Source organism: Conger conger, chromosome 16 (genome assembly GCF_963514075.1).
Source record: "Conger conger chromosome 16, fConCon1.1, whole genome shotgun sequence".
NCBI classification, from domain to species: Eukaryota; Metazoa; Chordata; class Actinopteri; order Anguilliformes; family Congridae; genus Conger; species Conger conger.
In genome coordinates, this window is record NC_083775.1 from 30639112 (window position 1) to 30659916 (window position 20805).

The 20805-nt window shown below is 45.0% G+C and overlaps 1 protein-coding gene across 1 annotated transcript in view; it reads right to left on the reverse strand.

The window, feature by feature from the left end:
- The window catches only part of LOC133114231 (fas-binding factor 1 homolog), a 28470-nt gene extending 7684 nt beyond the window's left edge, over positions 1 to 20786 (reverse strand). Inside the window, exons 1-23 of the mRNA XM_061223429.1 lie at positions 20486 to 20786; positions 18362 to 18433; positions 18060 to 18120; positions 17421 to 17471; positions 15525 to 15657; positions 14896 to 15028; positions 14366 to 14478; positions 13795 to 13891; positions 12350 to 12814; positions 11962 to 12027; positions 11655 to 11773; positions 10624 to 10673; positions 10361 to 10492; positions 9816 to 9916; positions 9197 to 9403; positions 8390 to 8497; positions 7713 to 7852; positions 7024 to 7142; positions 6737 to 6859; positions 6024 to 6209; positions 5425 to 5601; positions 4338 to 4475; positions 4093 to 4192 (exon numbers count right to left, since the gene is read on the reverse strand). Coding sequence (XP_061079413.1) covers positions 4093 to 4192; positions 4338 to 4475; positions 5425 to 5601; positions 6024 to 6209; positions 6737 to 6859; positions 7024 to 7142; positions 7713 to 7852; positions 8390 to 8497; positions 9197 to 9403; positions 9816 to 9916; positions 10361 to 10492; positions 10624 to 10673; positions 11655 to 11773; positions 11962 to 12027; positions 12350 to 12814; positions 13795 to 13891; positions 14366 to 14478; positions 14896 to 15028; positions 15525 to 15657; positions 17421 to 17471; positions 18060 to 18120; positions 18362 to 18420 — 2878 coding nt within the window. The 5' untranslated portion in view covers positions 18421 to 18433; positions 20486 to 20786. The remainder of the gene's footprint in view (positions 1 to 4092; positions 4193 to 4337; positions 4476 to 5424; positions 5602 to 6023; positions 6210 to 6736; positions 6860 to 7023; positions 7143 to 7712; positions 7853 to 8389; positions 8498 to 9196; positions 9404 to 9815; positions 9917 to 10360; positions 10493 to 10623; positions 10674 to 11654; positions 11774 to 11961; positions 12028 to 12349; positions 12815 to 13794; positions 13892 to 14365; positions 14479 to 14895; positions 15029 to 15524; positions 15658 to 17420; positions 17472 to 18059; positions 18121 to 18361; positions 18434 to 20485) is intronic.
- Between the last annotated feature and the right edge of the window lie 19 nt (positions 20787 to 20805).

Genomic DNA, 20805 nt, shown 5'->3' on the forward strand with positions numbered 1-20805 from the left:
TTCTTGGTGTACTCTGAGAGTACACCAGCGAAGTCATACACTCTCACTGTGAGAAGAAATTCAGTCAGTCAATTAATCTCATGGTACATCTTCGAATTCATACAGGGCCATATCACTGTTCCCAGTGTGGGAAGAGTTTCAGTTAGTCAAATAAATTGACAATACACCAGAGAATTCATACAGGTGAACACCCATACCACTGCTCTAAGTGTGGGAAGAATTTTAGTGAATCAAGTAAATTGACGACACGCCAGGGAATTCATACAGGTGAACGCCCATACCACTGCTCCCATTCTGGGAAGAAGTTTAGTGAGTCAAGTAATTTGAGGGCACACCAGCAAACTCATACAGGGGAGCATTCATGATTTTACAAACATGAAATGTTAAATCCGACCTTGCCTGTTATCTAATATTAGCATGAAATACTCTACATTTAAATTTGAACTAAGCACTGGTAAATCAATTTTAATTGTCAATTGTACCACTGAACAAGAATCTGTTCATTATTTTCAAGACACATCATCATCACAAGTGTTGGATTCCAAGAAATTTGACTGGCTCCAACAGCCATTGAGTTGCAGAGGGAGGGTGAACAGCGGGAGAACGATATAACTGATCGATCCTTCGAACTTGACAGTCTGTGGAATAATGAAGCTGTCTGGTCAGGTCATTACCCAGAACCGGAAGATGTTTGGCCAGCTGGACAGACCCCTAATATCAATTCCTAATATCAATTTCTTCAGAGACTGGGTATGCTGTACTGTAATGATGTTTCTGGGTTGCCTCTCATCCCTGTCAGTCTTACACCAAGTAATGTGCCTTAATTGTTTTTTGTTTTTTGTTGTTGTTGTTCTTACATGATCTGTGCTTAACTGTCATATAGCTCCATGGCCATCTCTCCCAAGAACCAAAACACAGGTTAAGATCACCGCTATATTTTCCTCCCATGTCCTATATTCTAAACCGGTAGTGCACAAACTAGTGGGTGTAGCCTTTAGGGCAATGAGCACTACTAATGAACCATTAAAGCTTCATTTCATTTAAGTTATACAGTTTTATGCTTTCATGACCAAAAGGCTTAGATTGTCCTTGACAATGGACCACATAGCACTAACTGGCTGATGGCAGAGTGGCCTGACTTTTGGCTGTTCTTGCTTCTGTCTGTTTGGGAACTCTGAAGTGGCCTGTCCACCCATATAGACCTGGTGGGCCAGTGCATCACTCTAAATCAGGGATCATCAAATCATGGTCCTTGCGGTCCAAGAACTGCTGGTTTTCCACCCTCCCTTTACCTTGGAGGGTGAAGACAGTCTAGCCAATCAGTAGCACAAATTGTAAAATAAAACCAGGCCTGGATTTGGATTTGAGGTCCAGATTTGATCATTGCTGCTCTAAATCTTCACTTTTCCGGTTTTATATTTCACATGTACAGATGTGGTCAAATCCGTTGGTACCCTTACAGCTCTTTGAAATAATGCTTCATTCCTCCTGAGAAGTGATGAAATTAGAAGCTATTTCGTCATGTATACTTGCATGCCTTTGGTATGTCATAGAATAAAGCAAAGAAGCTTTGAAAAGAGATTAATTATTGCTTATTCTACAAAGATATTCTAAAATGGCCTGGACATATTTGTTGGTACCCCTTACAAAAGATAATAAATAATTGGATTATAGTGATATTTCAAACTAATTAGTTCACTTAATTAGTATCACACATCTCCAATCTTGTAATCAGTCATTCAGCCTATTTAAATGGAGAAAAGTGGTGATTGTGCTGTTTGGTATTATTGTGTGCACCACACTGTACATGGACCAGAGAAAACAAAGGAGAGAGTTGTTGAGGAGAAAATAATAGACAAGCATGGTATAGGTAAAGGCTACAAGACCATCGCCAAGCAGCTTGATGTTCCTGTGACAACAGTTGCAAATATTAAAATATAAGAGGTTTAAGGTCCATGGAACTGTAACCAACCTCCAGATTGCCTCCGAAGGTTGTGCAACAAAATATTAGGTTAAAGGTCCCAACATTTTTGTCCAAGCCATTTTCATTTGTTATATTAATTGAATATTATGTTGAATTTAAAAAAAGCAATGTCTAATTTCTATTAAATATGGAATAAACAATGGTGGATGGCAATTACTTTTATCAGTTTCAACTTATTTCAGAGAATATTGTGCATTCTTTGTTTTTTGTGGAGGGGTACCAACAAATTTGACCACGTCTGACCATGTGCAGTTATTGGTTCTATCAATTGTGGTTGTTATTATTTGTGCCTGCTTACTTCTGTTTGCTCTCAGCGTAACATTTGCTATGCACCTTCTCATTTCTCAGGACAAACTGTTGAGGCGTAGTCTTTGGTGTTTGCCTCCCCCGAGAGCACAGTTGTTCACACAGAGGAAGTGAATCTTCAACAGCATGTTGAGAAGGTTCACCCAGAGGAGCCTCTGAGGTCTGGAGGAAGAGGAGAAGAGAAACCACAGCCTCCCAGCAGCGCGCATTGGCACCCCAGCCAAACAGTCCCCGACACTGCCCCAGACAGGACCTCAGAATTTCAGGCTTTCGGGTAGACTGGGAGCACACCAGACAATTCATACAGGGGAACGCCCGTACCAATGCTTCCACTGTGGGAGGACGTTTGGTCAGTCAAGATCTCCCACAGTACACAAGCAAATTCATACAGGAGACCGCCCATACCAGTGCTCCCAATGTAAGAATAGCTTCGCTCAGTCGAGTGGTTTGACGCAACACTGGAAAACTCATACAGGGCAGCGTCCATACCAGTGCCCCCATTGTGAGAAGAATTTCCGTCAGTTGGTTTTCAGTCAATCAAGTAAATTGAGGGCATACGAATGAACTCATACAGGAAAACATCCACACCGCTGCTCCCAGTGTGGGAAGAATTTTAGCGAATCAAGTAAATTGACAACACACCACATAACTCATACAGGGGAGCGCCCATACCACTGCTCCCATTGTGGGAAGAATTTTTTTCTTCTTGGTGTACTCTGAGAGTACACCAGCGAAGTCATACACTCTCACTGTGAGAAGAAATTCAGTCAGTCAATTAATCTCATGGTACATCTTCGAATTCATACAGGGCCATATCACTGTTCCCAGTGTGGGAAGAGTTTCAGTTAGTCAAATAAATTGACAATACACCAGAGAATTCATACAGGTGAACACCCATACCACTGCTCTAAGTGTGGGAAGAATTTTAGTGAATCAAGTAAATTGACGACACGCCAGGGAATTCATACAGGTGAACGCCCATACCACTGCTCCCATTCTGGGAAGAAGTTTAGTGAGTCAAGTAATTTGAGGGCACACCAGCAAACTCATACAGGGGAGCATTCATAAAACGGCTCCCAGTGTGGGCAGGGTTTCATGTGTTCAGAGAACCTGGCAGCACGCACAATGGTATCTATTGCTCTGTTACCAGTATAGGAAGAGCTGATTTCATCATCACAAAAGTCATGTCATGATTGGACATGCTCAAGGGATTGTAATTTCTGGATTGAATTATATATATATATATATATATATATATATATATATATATGAACTATATATTACTTAAGTGTGCTGTAGCTCACCTTGACATTATTGTAATGCAGTTTATCCAAGCATGGAATATATTGTAATAAAATATAACAGCTCAAAATGCTAAAATGGATGACTGTCTTCATTAATGATATTGTCGCATCTAGTATTTCTTGAATTAAATGGCATAGTTTGCCAGGTGTAATCACTTTTCACAGTCAAGAAACATTCTAATCCATTCTTTTCCTGAATTTAGGTTTACCAGTGTCTGATGCTCTCAACAAAATGGACTGTCGTAAATTTGTAACTTCTTGTTTTAAACAATGATTGGCATTCTGATGTTGATGAGGTAGTTGTTGAGATGAGCTCTTTGTCTTGGCATACCCATTTACTCCGAAGTGCTTTGATCTAGTAAGACTGGATTGGGACCCAGAATTTAACTAGCTATTTTCTGTCAGATACCCCCCTTTCCACTGCAGGAAGATTTACCAGAACTCAGGAACTTCCTCAACAGTAGTAAGAACTTAGGAAAAGTCTGTTTTGGTATTTACCTGGGATAAGAGGGGCAGAAGATAGAGGGAGAGTTGTGACGGGGAAGTTCTGCCTTAGGCCCCCCGCCTCTCTGTGATGATCTGTTATCTTCATCTGCTCCTTGAGGGGAAAGGGAGAACACCGACATGACACATACTGTGATGTCATCACACACAATACATACTGCGTGATGTCATGTCCCGCAGCTGTGGGCGCGTGTCCCGCGGGTTTGGTTTGGTGCGTGACGGGCCGCTGTCGCCCATACCTGGTGCAGGCTCTGCTCCTGCTGCCGCAGGCGCTCCATCTGTGTGTGGATGGTGCCCAGCCGTGCCGAGTGCTCCGCCTCCACCCTCCTGGCCTCCTGCAGGGCTCGCTCCCCTTCCTCGTACTTCTCCGAGGCCAGCTGAAACGGCCGACAGCAACGCGCGATACTCACAACGCAATGGGGGACAAGAGCAAACTCTAATGCTGCTGTGTACCTGTGCTATAGTGATAATGCAGCTGTGCACCTGTGCTACAGTGATAATGCAGCTGTGTACCTGTGCTATAGTGATAATGGACTGTGTACCTGTGCTACAGTGATAATGCAGCTGTGTACCTGTGCTACAGTGATAATGCAGCTGTGTACCTGTGCTATAGTGATAATGGACTGTGTACCTGTGCTACAGTGATAATGCAGCTGTGCACCTGTGCTATAGTGATAATGCAGCTGTGTACCTGTGCTACAGTGATAATGGACTGTGTACCTGTGCTACAGTGATAATGCAGCTGTGTACCTGTGCTATAGTGATAATGGACTGTGTACCTGTGCTACAGTGATAATGCAGCTGTGTACCTGTGCTATAGTGATAATGGACTGTGTACCTGTGCTACAGTGATAATGCAGCTGTGTACCTGTGCTATAGTGATAATGGACTGTGTACCTGTGCTACAGTGATAATGCAGCTGTGTACCTGTGCTATAGTGATAATGGACTGTGTACCTGTGCTACAGTGATAATGCAGCTGTGTACCTGTGCTATAGTGATAATGGAGCCCTTCCTGTTTGTTTTACTTGCTTACTTTAAAATATACATTTCAGGTTTTAGTAAATAACCATGATGCTATGCCAAATAATTGACATACTCTCAATTTATTTTGGCCTGATCCTTCTTCGCTTATCAGTGCTTAAAAGCCACAGGCATATGGCACAACCTAAGGAACCGAATGAGTGAATCTGCAATCTCTGCCTAAAGGAAGGAAGGGCTCAATGAAAGAGCGTGAACTCTTTTAGAATGCCGGCACTGGACATTCATAAACTGTCCAGAGGAAGGACAGGGTGCCGGGGTGCGAGGGGGACGGGCGGGGCCCCACCTTGCTGAATCCCTCCAGCTCCAGAGCGCGAGTCTTCAGGCGGCCCGCGGCCACGCCCAGACGCTCCCTCTCCTGCTCCGCCTCCTCTCTCTGCCGCTGCAGCGCCTCCTTCTCCCGGGACAGGGCCTCCTCGCGCTGCCTCGCCTCCCCCGCGCGCAGCCTCAGGTCGGCCTGCTCCTGCACACCCACGGCATGGTGGGACATTTACACGCCGTCACGCGAGAGGTCACCGATACACGCTTAAGCCTGTGTGGAGCGCTGACATGCTTTAAGCTGATCAGTTAATGTGCTATAGTGGTAATGGAGTGTGTACCTGTGCTATAGTGGTAATGTGTGTACCTGTGCTATGGTGATAACGGAGTGTGTATCTATGCAGTGATAATGTGTGTACCTGTGCTATAGTGGTAATGTGTGTACCTGTGCTATGGTGATAATGGAGTGTGTATCTATACAGTGATAATGTGTGTACCTGTGCTATGGTGATAATGGAGTGTGTATCTATGCAGTGATAATGTGTGTACCTGTGCTATGGTGATAATGGAGTGTGTATCTATGCAGTGATAATGTGTGTACCTGTGCTATGGTGATAATGTGTGTACCTGTGCTATGGTGATAATGGAGCCCTCCCTGTTGGCGTCCCTCTCTTGCGCCCGTCTGCTCTCCCGTTCTGCCCACTCCTGCCGCTGTTTCTCCTGGGCGTGGAACTGCGCCCACTCAGCCGCCAACTTCCTGCGCTCCTCTGAACAGTGCTGCATCACTGACTGCTGTTCATCTAACAGAGCACTCTGCACACACACACACACACACACACACACAGCGTCAGATACACACACACACACACACAGCGTCAGATAAACACACACACACACACACACACAGCGTCAGATACACACACACACACACACACACACACAGCGTCAGATACACACACACACACACACAGCGTCAGATACACACACACACCCACAGCGTCAGATACACACACACACACACACACACACACACACACACACACACACACACAGCGCCAGACACACAAACGCACATGCACAGACACACACAAAGCACCAGACACATGCATAAACACACACAGCGTCAGACACATGCATAAACACACAGCGTCAGATAAACACAAACACAGTCAGACACCCCCCCACCCCCCCACACACAGCGTCAGATACACACACACACACACACACACACACACACACACAACATCAGATACACACACACACAGGACAGGGTGTCGACACATTCATAAACACACAGTGTCAAGATACTCATCCATGAGCTCATTGGGTTCTGCTCTAACCTTCGCTCTCTCCAGCTCCTCCCTCTCCATAGTGATGTGTTGTGTGAGGCTCCGCCTCTCCTCCTCCAGGGCTCTCTGGGCTGACTCTGCCTTGGCTTGGTCTGCTGTCGCTCTCCAACGTTCCTGCCACACAAAGTTACCATGGTTACCACACTACAATGCGATAGCAAAACATAACTGAACAAGATAAAAGTATCATCAAACGCACACCACACATCCTTCCAACACACACACACGCCACACATTCTCAAGAGTACTCATGCACACACACATTCGGCCAGCCCAACCTTCTCCAGCTGTCTCTGCTGCTCGGCCAGCTGTGCCTCCATCTTAGCGATGACCTCCTTCAGGCGCGACCGTTCCTCCACCATCGACCTCTCCTGCTGGCTCAAGTGCTCCTGCAGGACTGTGGAAAGCACAGCATTTAGCTCAGCATGTTCAAAAGACTACTGTACAGTACCGCCAACTTCCACAAGACTACAAGGCAGTACTGCCAACTTCCACAAGACTACAGTGCAGTACCGTCATCTTCCAGAAGACTACAGTGCAGTACCATCATCTTCCAGAAGACTACAGTACAGTACCGCCAAATTATACAAGACTACAGCGCAGTACCGCCATCTTCCAGAAGACTACAGTACAGTACCACCGCCTTCCTCAAAACTACAGTACAGTACCGCCAAATTCCACAAGAGCACAGTGCAGTACCACCATCTTCCACAAGACTACAGTACAGTACTGCCATTTTCCACAAGACAGCACACATTCAGCACAGCAGTACCCCTGAGCTGTTTGTTCATGTCACTCAGCACAGCAGTACCTCTGAGCTGTTTGTTCATGTCACTCAGCACAGCAGTACCCCTGAGCTGTTTGTTCATGTCACTCAGCACAGCAGTACCCCTGAGCTGTTTGTTCATGTCACTCAGCACAGCAGTACCTCTGAGCTGTTTGTTCATGTCACTCAGCACAGCAGTACCTCTGAGCTGCTCTCTCCTCTGTCGCTCGCCCTGTTCCAGCTCCTGGGCGCTGTGCTCCTGGGAGCTCTCCATGCGGGATGAGAGATCGCCGAGTCTGCGTGAGATGTGGTCCATCTGCTCCATAACCACGCTCACAGACCTATGGACAAAAATTATATTGTCATGAAAACACACAACTGTGTTTTGTTCAAAGACTGAGGTGTGTGTAGTACGGTACCTGGTCTGGGGTGTAGTGCTGGTTTGATGTGTATGCGTAGCAGACAAGGGTCAAATACGTAATTGTTTTGGATTCGGTGCTCAATTGGATCTTGCCTGCTGCAACTGAGCCAACCAAGATGACCACAAGGCAGGGTTTGCCCTTTTTGAGAGGATTTCATAGCTTCCAATGCACCAGAAGCTCAGTAAAATGTAGGAAAGTATTTTAATCCAAAACAATAATATGTTTGACCGAGATCTGGTGTGTAGTAGGGTATCTGGGATGTAGCGTTGGTTTTATGTGTGTGTGTGTGTGTGTAGTATGATACCTGGTCTGAGCCATAGCATTGGTTTAATGTGTGTGTGTGTGTGTGTGTGTGTAGTACAGTGCCTGGTCTGAGCCATAGCATTGGTTTAATGTGTGTCGGTGTGTGTGTGTGTGCGCGTGCGTGCGTGTGTGTGTGTGTGTGTAGTACGGTACCTGGTCTGGGATGTAGCACTGGTCACAGCATCAATCTCCTCATCCTTCAGTCTCTTCAGTCTCTGAACCTGCTCTTCATGATCTCTCTTCACCTCCAATATAGATTTCCTGCAGGATGGCACAGATGTGTTCAATTTAAATCTGCAATTTGCTGTGCTGGGGATTATGAGTATGAGGGTTCACAAACCACTGGTGAGCGTCAAGAACAGAATAGCAAGGTTAGAGTTTGCTAAAAAAAAAGTACATTAAAAACTGTAGTGAGCTCTGAAACAAAGCTATAGACAGAAGAGATATTAGGGCATTGACTCATGACTCATTCAACAATATATTTTGCATGTGCCCAAGACTTTGGCACAGAGGGTCAGTAGAAAATTAGAGGGACCCAAAAATGATCTTCATCGTACATTTTTCAATATTTAAACACTGTGTGTTCCATTAGTTTTGAGAGTCTCTTTTGCTTTACAGATTATCTTTTTTTGCACAGGACTGTATTACATTATTACATTATTGCCATTTTGTAGATGCTCTTAATCAGAGCGACATACAACAAAGTGCATACCCATCACCTGGAACAAGTGCACTGAAAGACCCAAGAGGGAAGTACAGTTTCAAGAGTACAACAAAGATAAGGACTAGGGCCTATTAACCTGGCAATGGCTTATATTTATATATGAAACTGTTTTTATATAGCACAACGTGATAGAATGATAAACACTTACGTAGGAACGATAAACAGCTGACATAGCCAAACAAAACTTGCAAAAATATCCTCCTAGCGAAGTGGTGTAGGTATGAGTGAATGCGTACCTCTGCAGCTCCTGCAGGCGTTTGACCTCGCCGTCTCGGTCCTGCTGTATCTGAGCGAGGCGCCGCTGGTACTGGGCCTGCTGCTCCAGGCGCTCCTGCTCCGCCTGCCGCGTGGTGGTGGCCAGGCGCTCCATCAGCTCCTCGCTCTCCTGCTGCCTCCTCGCCTCTTTCTCCGCCAGCGCGTCCTCCAGCAGCTTCACACTGGCCCTGAGGGGCACAGACAGGTCAGAACCGCCGGCCCTGAGGGGCACAGACAGGTCAGCACCGCCGGCCCTGAGGGGCACAGACAGGTCAGAACAGCCGGCCCTGAGGGCACAGACAGGTCAGAACAGCCGGCCCTGAGGGCACAGACAGGTCAGCACCGCCGGCCCTGAGGGGCACAGACAGGTCAGCACCGCCGGCCCTGAGGGGCACAGACAGGTCAGAACAGCCGGCCCTGAGGGGCACAGACAGGTCAGAACAGCCGGCCCTGAGGGGCACCGACAGGTCCTACAGAGTGCATCTGAATGACAGGGCATTAGCTGAAAACCACCATTTAACCTGAGACAGGACAAGAGGTTTAAAGTTCTTGTTAACAGCCCCTTGCTGTGTGATATGAAAGAGGCCCCGACAGCCATACCTGTGCTTGGCCTCCAGGAGCTCCATGTCCTGTGTGTGCCTGCGCTGGACCGTCTTTAGCAGAGTCTGAGCCTGATCCCGCTCCAGCTGCAGGCTGCGCATCTGCAGGAAGGAGCCGGGGAAAACATTCTCACGGTGTTGCTGCAATGTTGCGGACGTTATATAATGGGCCGACATCGGCTCAGGAGGTAAGAGCAGTCGTCTGGCGGTCGGAGGGTTGCCGGTTCGATCCCACCCTGGATGTGTCAAAGTGTCCCCGAGCAAGACACCTAACCCCCAAATGCTCCTGACGAGCTGGTCGGTGCCTTGCATGGCAGCCAATTCGCCGTTGGTGTGTGAGTGTGTGTATGAATGAGATGTATCAATTGTACAGCGCTTTGGATAAAAATGCTCTATAAACACTATTTTGCATTTGCTGATGTGCTCTCAGTACTCTCCCTTACAGTAACTGTGCTGTGACTGTTATAGTAACTATGCTCTGACTCTCTCTTACAGTAACTGTGCTGTGATTCTGCCTTAAATTAACTATAGTCTCCATTACAGTACCTGTGTTTCCAGCTGGATAAGGTGAGCTTGTGAGGCCAGTTCTCTAGACCTGTGCTGTGTGTCTCCTCTTTGTGTCCACAGAGCCGTCGTCTCCACAGAGCTCTGTGTGCCCCCGAGGCCCGGCTGTGTCAGCTGTACACAATGACACAGAGAATCCAACAGCTGACAGCACATACATTACCAACAAACATGTCCGACAACCCAAACAACCAGTTACATGGAAAGTGTATAACAGAAGGGCTACAGGTAGTATGTGTGCATACCTGAGATTGGACAGCAGTTGAAATATTCTCCATGTATGTCTGCTGAGGAACTAAAAAGCAAGAACATTATGAAAATTGTGGACCAGCAGGCATTTCAAATATACTGTATTTGAGTTGAACAAACAGGACGTGTAATCTTAGAGTGAATGTACTGAAAAAGCAGATTAATAAGATTAGGGGAGCATCCCTACACCACATGGTGCTGGGCAGCATATCTGGAATAGCAACCGCTGGACTTCTTATGCCATGGTTGGCCAAGACAGGAAGTCTCCGTCCGATTAGTCAATCCCAGAGCCCTCTGATCGGCCAGGCGCAGAGCTCGAATGGTATTTGCCGATGGCTGCTTTGGAGGGAAGCTGGCAGAGGAAGGCTCAAGAGGGGGACAGGCCTTTATGATCTGAGCACTACCAGTCTGAGTTTGTGGGGAGTCCTTATTAACGGGTAAAGTTGTGCACAGAAGAGGAGAGGGGCATAGCCATACCATAATGTACCCAGCTCCTGCCAAATGGCTGAAGCTAAACAGGTGTGGGCTTGGTTAGTACTTCAATGGGAGACCTCCAGGGAAAACTAAGTTGCTGCTGGAAGTGGTGTTGGTAGGCCAGAAGGGGGCAATCTTCTCTCTGGTCAAAAAATATCCCCGATGCCCCAGTGCAGCGATGGGGACACTGTGCTGTTGGAGACAGCGTCTTTCGGATGAGACGTTGGTCCTGACTCACTGTGGTCATTAAAATCTAACTGGAATTTGTGGGCCCCTACAATCGTCAGCACCTTTCACCCCTCGGAACGACCCTGCCCGATGAAGGCAACCGCTCCAGCGCTGGAGGGAGAACGCACTGGCACAGCGTGGCCTCCAGCTGCACACTTTTGGGACTGTAGGCGTGTGTGCATCGGGGGCTGCGCTTAGGGGAGACGGCCTGTTCAGTGCAGGTTCTTCAGCTTTAAACTGAGCGTGATGTCACTGGGCAGGAGCCTGCGCTCTGATTGGCTCGTGTTAGCTATGCAGCACGTGCCAGTCCTATAAAAACGCTTACGGTGAGATGACATCGCAGGCGTGGGCTGGTCCTCTTTGCCTCTTTGCTCTTTCACTGGGTCTGAATGGTGAGGGGGCGTGGCCATCCTACGCAGGTTCTCTTGGGGCAACTGAGAAATTCTGGAAAAGAGAAACCCTTTCACTGATCCAGAGTCCAGAATCTGCTCACTCAGGTTAACTGTCATATAACAGCCGCCAAAGTCATGCTAATAATAACATTACATATCTACATTACAGACTGCCTATCAACATACACAATATGTATCTCTTATAGATCTCATAAATATTTTCAAATATCTGAACCATACCGGGGCTCCTTGCTTGAAGCTGGTGTGTCATCTGATTTTCTTCTAGAAGCAGGTGAATTTTGTTTACTGCAAACAAACATAGAGATGAGCTAGTTACTATTATTTGGCTTTTTTTAGCTGAACTTGTTAAAGAGAAGTAAAGAGGTAACTAACTAAAACTAACAAATACTGTATTATATAGCAAATAGTTTTGTTTGCACGAAGCAAACAAAATTAGTTTGGCATAGAGATGGGATCACTGTATAGTACATAAAGTACCATAGCAGGGAATCAAACCTCCAGCCACAAGGGGTTGTGCATTGATGGGGTCTTATTTTTTGTTTATCGTTCTTTTAACAGTGTCACTGAAAAGGGTGATAAACAAGGGAAAATGCCTCTCCGGGTGTACCTGAGAAATGAGTCCACGTCCACTTCCTCTCCAAACCCCAGGGCTTCTGGCTGCCCTGCCTGCTTCTCCTCGGGATTGGCTGCCACTCTGTTTTTCTTCCGGGTCAGAGCCCCTGCTAGCCAATCATCTTCACCTTTCTGGGCAGGGCCAGCTGGACTGGCTACAGAGGATTGGTGGGGATTGGCAGTTTTGGGAGGATTGGTGGGGGTCTCAGAAGGCTTTGCGCCTGAGGAGGAGCCTGAAGAGGGGGGCTTGCTTCCCGCTGAGTAGCCAGGAGAAGCGGGGCGGGGCTTTGGGTTGTCCTTCACTGGCAAGAGCTCCTCTGTCTTCACCTCCTGGTCTTCCTGCTTCAGCCCCAGCCAATCGGCCGCAGACCTGCTGGGGCGAGCCACAGTGGGCGGGGCTGTGGCGGCGGAGGACTGTTTCCTTTCTGGCGACGGGCTGCTAATATCCTCCATCGAGAATCTAAGAAGACAGACAGAAGAGGACGCTGAAGCAAAGTGTCCTGTGGAGTGAACCTGAGCAGGGAGTGTGTCTAATTTGAAATCTCTACCCTCCATTTTGGTTTATAATCATTCAAACATGACTTACAGAACAAATTAATTCAAAATATAAATCTCCATGGTAAATTATAAATTCCATCCATCCATCCATCCATCGTCACCCGCTTATCCGGAGTCGGGTCGCGGGGGCAGTAGGCAAAGCCGGGTATTCCAGGCGTCCCTCTCCCCAGCAACGCATTCTAGCTCCTCCTGGGGGATCCCGAGGCGTTCCCTGGCCAGGAGAGATATATAATCTCTCCAGCGGGCTCTGGGTCTCCCTCGGGGTCTCCGCCCAGTTGGACGAGCCCGGAAAACCTCCAAAGGGAGGCGCCCGGGAGGCATCCTGATCAGATGCCCGAACCACCTCAATTGGCTCCTTTCGACGCGAAGGAGCAGCGGCTCTACTCCGAGCTCCCTCCGGATGTCCGAGCTCCTCACCCTATCTCTAAGGCTGAGCCCGGCCACCCTACGGAGGAAGCTCATTTCGGCCGCTTGTATACGCGATCTCGTTCTTTCGGTCACTACCCAAAGCTCGTGACCATAGGTGAGGGTTGGGACGTAGATCGACCAGTAAATCGAGAGCTTCGCCTTCCGGCTCAGCTCCTTCTTCACCACAACGGTCCGGTGCAACGCCCGCATTACTGCTGACGCTGCACCGATCCGCCTGTCGATCTCACGCTCCCTTCTACCCTCACTCGTGAACAAGACCCCGAGATACTTGAACTCCTTCACTTGGGGCAAAGACTCGTTCCCAACCCGGAGGGAGCAATCCACCGTTTTCCGGCAGAGAACCATGGCCTTATAAATTGCAGTTGTTCAAAAACAATAAAAGAATGAGAGCAAAGTGAGAGATGAGCCGCGGGTTGCCAGTCACACAGAACACCCCTCCTCTTTTCATCCTACCGGACTGACTGCCTGCGAGACTCCCGGCCTTCCTGGGAGGAGGCCAGCGTGGGCTGGTATGAGCCAAACATGAAGTCATCCTCAGCGGCAACTGGGTCTGAGTGAAAAATAACCTCATCGCATTTCAGCAAAACAGCCAAAGCCATGCTACATTCCATCCAAAAAAAAGCCATTTTGAGCTGATTATAACTGTAACTACGGAATCCTGAGATGCTCACACCATTTTGACCGTAAAGTGAAGCCTCATAATTAGTTTGTATAACATAAATGTTTCGATGTACAAAACTACAGTCGCAGTGCAATTGGTTATGTAATGTGTGTACCTAGACACTTGAAAAATAAAATACAAATTGGCTAGAAAATACATAAAATCCACCCATATGCTGATTTCCTGTATAAAAACCCTTTGCCAGGTAAAATGGCTGATATTGATGTCATATATATGTGGTGATATGGTGTCCCACAGGGATTGATTCTTGGCCCCATGCTTTTTTGTTCATGATTCCCTTTGGAATAATATGAACTACATATTACACCTGTGTAAGCCACACACGACAGCCAGGCTACACACCTTTAGCTGGGGCGTTCTTTTCCGGAAGGTCCTTCTCCTGGGCTGGGGGGCACTCAGGAAGGGCAGACTTTCCTGGGAACAGGATCTCATCCAGTCTGGTCTGTGCTGTGTTACTGAATGAGAGAGAAGAGCAGGCTAGGAGTGGGTATGGGCAGATTTGGAGGAGAAAAGCAGGCTTGGTTTGATACCGTGTTTGGTGTGAACAATCTGTTAGGTTTGGTTTTACTGTATGTTGGGCAGGATGTCAAATGAACACCTGCTACGAGCCAATCGCAATTGTGGCTGGTCAGATTTTCTACTCTAGCAGCCACTTTGGCAGGTAACTAACTAGGTAGTAAAAGGTAATGTGGTGAACAAAATGTAGAAAATGACTGGTGATTTTTAGAATCCACAAGCCACTCTGGCCAGTGGGTGAATAGGTTCATTTCATGCCCTGGTGTTTGACTTTGAGCCGCTAGCATTGAACTGCTCATTTCACCACTGCAACAAACGATAACCAATCCGGCTAAGTAAGGAAGTAGAGCTTCTACCTCTCCCTCTGTCCTGCAGATGTCCCTCCCTTTTTCTTAGGAGGACTCTCTCCAAAGCCCAGAGCGTCCATTAGATCATCCTCTTCATCATCGAATGTCAGTTCATCACGCTTTTGCGGTCTTACAGGGGGCACTGCGGGAGAAAAGGCACATTATACCTTCTAAACCGCATCAATGTTTTTTACAATCTCGCCAAGCCTGACACTAGTGCGCACCTGACACTAGTAGCTATGTTAGCGTCTGAGTTACGATAGTCTCCTGTTTGACTCTGATGAAGTCACTGTGTGTATCAAAATATTAGTCATTTTGCAGTCTAATTGCAATACAAGCTGAAAGGTTCCAGACTGATTTTGATTTATCCAGATTGATTTCTTTCAGTTCACGGTCCTGTTTCTGAGAAGCACCAGATCATGGCAGATGCACAGTGATCTCCTTTCTGAAGGTAGTAAGACTGTTATAACAATGCAGTTAGACTGACCTAAAACTGCAGTTAGACTTACTTAAGAATGTAGTTAGACTGACTTAAGAATGTAGTTAGATTGTCCGAAGAACTCAGTTAGACTGAGTTAAGAATGTAGACTGTTAGACTGTTATAACAAGAATGTTGGATTGGGGATGTTTGGACGTACCTATTTCTGGAGATTTAGTCTTCTGTTCTATTTTTGGATCTCTGTCCCCATAACTCTTAGCCTGTGTTGGAGCTGCTGTGCTGTTTGTCTTCTTCTTTGACCCGAAGAGATCAGCATCCATGTCATCTGTATCCTGCTCAGGAGCACAAGGGCAGAGTCATCAGCTCCTGCCCTGCTAAGTGTACTGGGGGTGACCCAAAACATTGAGACACCAATGTAAACTCACTTAACAGGGTGAAAAGAAAGTGATGTGAAAAGATGGGGAGAAGTCTGGAGAATACGGCTTCTTGTATCTTGCGTACGGACCCGCGGACTGCTCTCTCCTCTCGGTTTCTGGGATTTTGGTTTTGTTTATTTTAAATGTCCTTAAACATATGTTTGAATGTATAGGAAAGACTGCTTGTGCTGCCGAATCCCAGAGTCAACAGAACAGGCTGGTCAGAACAGAACAGCCACTCTTAAGCAAGCATCTTTTAAGTTTCACGACAGCACTTAGCTTAGCTTTAGGTTACAGCAAGTTTGATTCATCCCTACAGCAGAAGACGTAGTTTAAAGTTAGGTTTTAGGCTAGGGGCTATACTGTAACAACAGATATAAGGAGCCTGATGTATGCATTGCTGCCCACTGTTACCCTTTTCTGATGATGTCTGTCCCTTGGAGATCACCTTAGACACCATTGCTCATGAAACATTAGAAAGTCAAGCTTGTCTTGGTCACTGTTCCCACAAAACACAGCAAACCGTCCACTTCAATTTCAAAGTCAATGAAGCTTTTGGTAGAAATGATAACCATACTGAGACACAGCCAGGCCAACATTTTATACATGACCCTATGCATGCTGGGATATTATTTACTTGAATAATGAATGAGCTATACCTGAGTAACAGCCTGGTCTGGATATCCTCATGGCTCCTCGTTTATTTAGTGTTTCCATTTCTTTGTTCACTACCTGTAGCCATTATTAAATGCTAAATGATTCTATGGTTGAATTAAATTCTTGTTGGTTCTTCTTGGCCATTGACATTGCTCAAAATGAGAATGAGTGTACACTGTTGCTGAGTTATGAACTGAATGAACTTCCCAAAATGCTTACCGGCTATGAAAATATTAAATAGTCAACAACAATCATATAAATTGAAAAGTACTTAAAAGCCACCCAAAAATCTACATCGTCCATCTTTCCACAATATATGCGTGAAAAAAGCATTGCAAGGCATCAAGCCACTCTAGATTAGATGCTTTCTTCACAAATGCTGCAATTTAGGCAATGTAGTCAAGGGAGAGATACAACAATGTATTGAGAGTTGCATTTGCATTTTTTGTTATGTGGGGTTAGTTGCCATGAGGGGGTCTTGTAGCATGTTTACACTGCTGCCCAAGATGCATTAAGCACTTTACATCGCAATAACAATTATTTCATTCAATTTTATTCAAGGTAGAGTTAGCTACCAGAATTCAATGTGTGACTTTTCATTGTTGCCAAGTAGTATAATGACCAAACTTGCAAATACTTTGGGCCAGTTTCACAGTCAAAGACCTAACCTAGTCCTAGACTGAATTACATTTTGAATGCAGGGTCTTTTAAAACTCGTTTTTAGTCCAGGACTAAGCTTAATCTGTGTCTGTGAAACAGGCCATTTGTCCCTTATTCATTTCTGTGGGGTAACCATGTTGAAACCATCCACACAAATGTTGGCATTTGCTAGTTTACAAAATATATGACAAAATTACATCACAATATATTCTTACCTCACTATCAGTTGGTTAAAATTATTTAATGCAACAGCAACACTCTAAAAACCGTGACTGAGTGACTGTTCTAACTTGACTTGTTTTTGATGTAATTCACCTTTAATATTAATGCACAACCATTTCAAAGAAACAAAGTGCCCTCACCTTCATACTCTCGAGCAAGGCCATAGGATCAGCATCAGAAACATCAGACCCCTGCAAGAAAAACAGCCCGAACCCAGTTTTAACAACTAAAATCCCATTACAGTGGAACCATTTATTCAGATATAGCAGGATTGCAAAATGGCTCCTGTTGTTGCAAGTTTTACACCTCTTAGGTGACAGATGTGGCCTACGTGACACCATGATGAGACTAATCACTGGGCTTTAAACGATGGCCCTGTCCACATTTTACGTGTGGGTCTGACTTTGCAGAGGGGGGAGATTAAAGCCCAGATCAATACATTTTTATCATTTGTTACCGGGCTGATGACAGGGCAGGTGAAATGAAAAAATATCAGTACATAAACAACAGGTTGTCTTCAAGCCGTACTATTCAGTACTATAATCAGCTCAAACCCACACAACAGTTATAACCCACATACCGGCTCAAACTCAGTTAGCCATAAGAGTCTAAATCCATGTTTAACAGCCCCTTGCATTTATAACACCCTAATGCAAGTTATAACAGCCTAAATCCTGTTACAACACACACCCATTTATAATAGCCCAAAGCAAAGTATAGCAGGCCCCAAACAGTTTTAACAATCTGAACCCAATTACAACAGCCCAATCTTAACAAACCTCTTCCTCTTTTTCAGCCTCTTGTGCCAGCTTGCTGAAGAAGTCATCATCCAACAAAGACCTGGTAAAACCAATGCCACAATAAATATCATACACGACAATAAAAGACCATGAAATGAAGACCATTAATGAAATGAGGTTAAATATATGTTCGTTGAGCAATCTGAGTTTGAGTTGAGCCTCCAACCCCACCCATCGTAAAACCCTTCAACCCCCTCAACCTAACCCAGCCTGTCACCACCCCTTCCATCCCTTAAACCCCACCCAACCTACACCCGTCCTATGCAGAAGCTATTGCTCACCTTTTCCCACTGCGAGACGTCAGGCCACTCCTCCTCTCTGAGACGCGCGCAGGTAGCATGCTCTTCAATGGTCTGCCAGAATTTTACAACATAAATTAAACTGTCATATATCATGACATGGAGATAGACTATTTAATACAACTTTCCATTGTCTGCCATGACACAGGTACATGGTTTTGTGCATTTGCTTGAGATAGGAGCAGCTGCCAACACTGTTCTCAGTCTAATCTAATCTCTCTAATCAAACCCTCCCTGCGATTCAACTGAGTTTTAAAATAAAACTTTCCAAAATAAGAGGGCAGTCTATTCCCACAGGCAAGTTATACACTCACCGAGCACTTTATTAGGAACATTTGTACACCTACTTATTCATGCTATTATCTAATCAGCCAATTGTATGGCAGCAGTGCAATGCATACAATCATGTAGATACGGGTCAGGAGCTTCGGTTAATGTTCACATTAACCATCATAATGGGGAAAAAATGTGATCTAAGTGACTTTGACCATGGAATAATTGTTGGTGGCACACAGGGTGGTTCAAGTATCTCTGCTGGAAACTGCTGATCTCCTGGTATTTTCACATACACTAGTTTCTAGAGTTTGCAAAGAATGGTGCAAAAAAAACCTCAAGAATCCAGGGAGCAGCAGTTCTGCATGTCTGAATACAGAACGCATTAAACCTCTAAGTGGATAGGCTACAGCAGCAGACTTAATAAGTGTAAAAAATAATAAATACCTAATAAAGTGCTTACTGAGCGTATATTTAGACTTTCAATTCAGTCAGTTCAGGCAGTTTGTTGCTACAGTACATGAGAGCACATAGACAAACAAAGCCACTGCATATGAAGAATCTTTAAGGCAGCAGCCAATGTGCAGGTGCTATACGGAACAGTCTGTGTGAATCGGATTTCCCTTCACGTCTTGAGATTTTTCAGAAATTGGACACATGTTACATTCATGTGACAAATTCTTTGTGAGAAACATTAAATCAATGCATCCGATTTGGGGCAATTCCGGCTCTTTAGGTGCTCTTAAGACCCGGATTTTTTAAACCATGCATGTTGTTATGATCATTTTGGGATGTCCTAAATTATAGGAGTAATAACTATTCTGTATATTATTTTAGAACAGTCATTAAAATAACCAAGATATATTGTTCTGTAAACTGTTTTTACAGAGTGGGGTATCCACTACTTTTTGAGCTACAGTCCATTTTATGTGGATAGGGGTTGTATCAGATAAAGAAACCATTTTTTTTTTTTAACTGCAACAAAACATTCTTAAAGCAAGCAAGGTTGTGGCTAAGCAAAGCAGTCACAGTCCCATCTGAATTCAACCAAGTGGGTGATGTTTTGATGTTTTCGCTGTAAATTTGAAGTAAAAAAATAAATAAATCTGTATTTCTGTTCTAAAACCAATTAGTGTCGTCCCAATGTATATTTTAGTGGCATACTTACGATCGGTCAATATTTTTCATTATTTTTTGCGTAATAACCTGGTTAGGTTCACCCACAAATACGGTTCTGATTTGAAAGAGGGTGGCTTGTGTGACGTAATGTTAATTAGCATAATAATCCGATTGCTCGCAGTCGCGAGATGCGAGCAGGACGAACACGCCAGAAGAAAAGAGCCCCTTTCTTTCGACTGAATTTCTACCTTCATATCGTGCACATATGAGTATAAAACAACTGCAATTCTAGTTATAGTCATTATCATGTCATAAAATGTGCATTAAATTAGATAAAAGTGTCTTAACATTACTTTCAGTGTTCACAGATTAGCTAGGTTAGACTAGCTAACGAACTAGCTAGCTACCGTTTGTTAGCCAGTCAACCCCGGTTAGGCTGCAATTATGTGTTAGCTAGCTAGCTAAAACATAAACACAACAGAAGATCAAGGTCACACTAACCATCTTCTAAATGACTGTGACTAAATCAAATTTTTAACTACTTTTCTGAAATAGCTAACATCTAACTAGCTAGCTAACAACCTGAACCAGATTCTTCAACTCTTATCTTTAGATTAGGATAATTAGCTAGCTGGGATAAAGCCAGCTTTTGCTAGCTAGACTAGCTACTTATCCATCTGTCACTTTGCTAAAAGATTAAATTAATTATCTTACCATATATTTTGTTTGGTCGTGTAGCTAGCCAAATTAATATCACTTCCAGAGCTAGCTGGTTTTGTATAAATCTCGTTAGAGCGTCACCTTGTCACCAGTGGTAACGCAAAATGAGCAAAGATTGTGGAAAAAATCCGTCGCTAACGTTATTGCAGATTTATTAGCGGGCTATCTAATGAATTACGAATTTACTACTACTTCATACCTTTAATTAGCTATATAATTTCAATATATCCAGTATCAACATTAACTGAATTTAGTTGATCTCCAAATTGTTTCAACGAATAACAGGTAAACTGAGTGAGAGAAGTAAAGCGGAA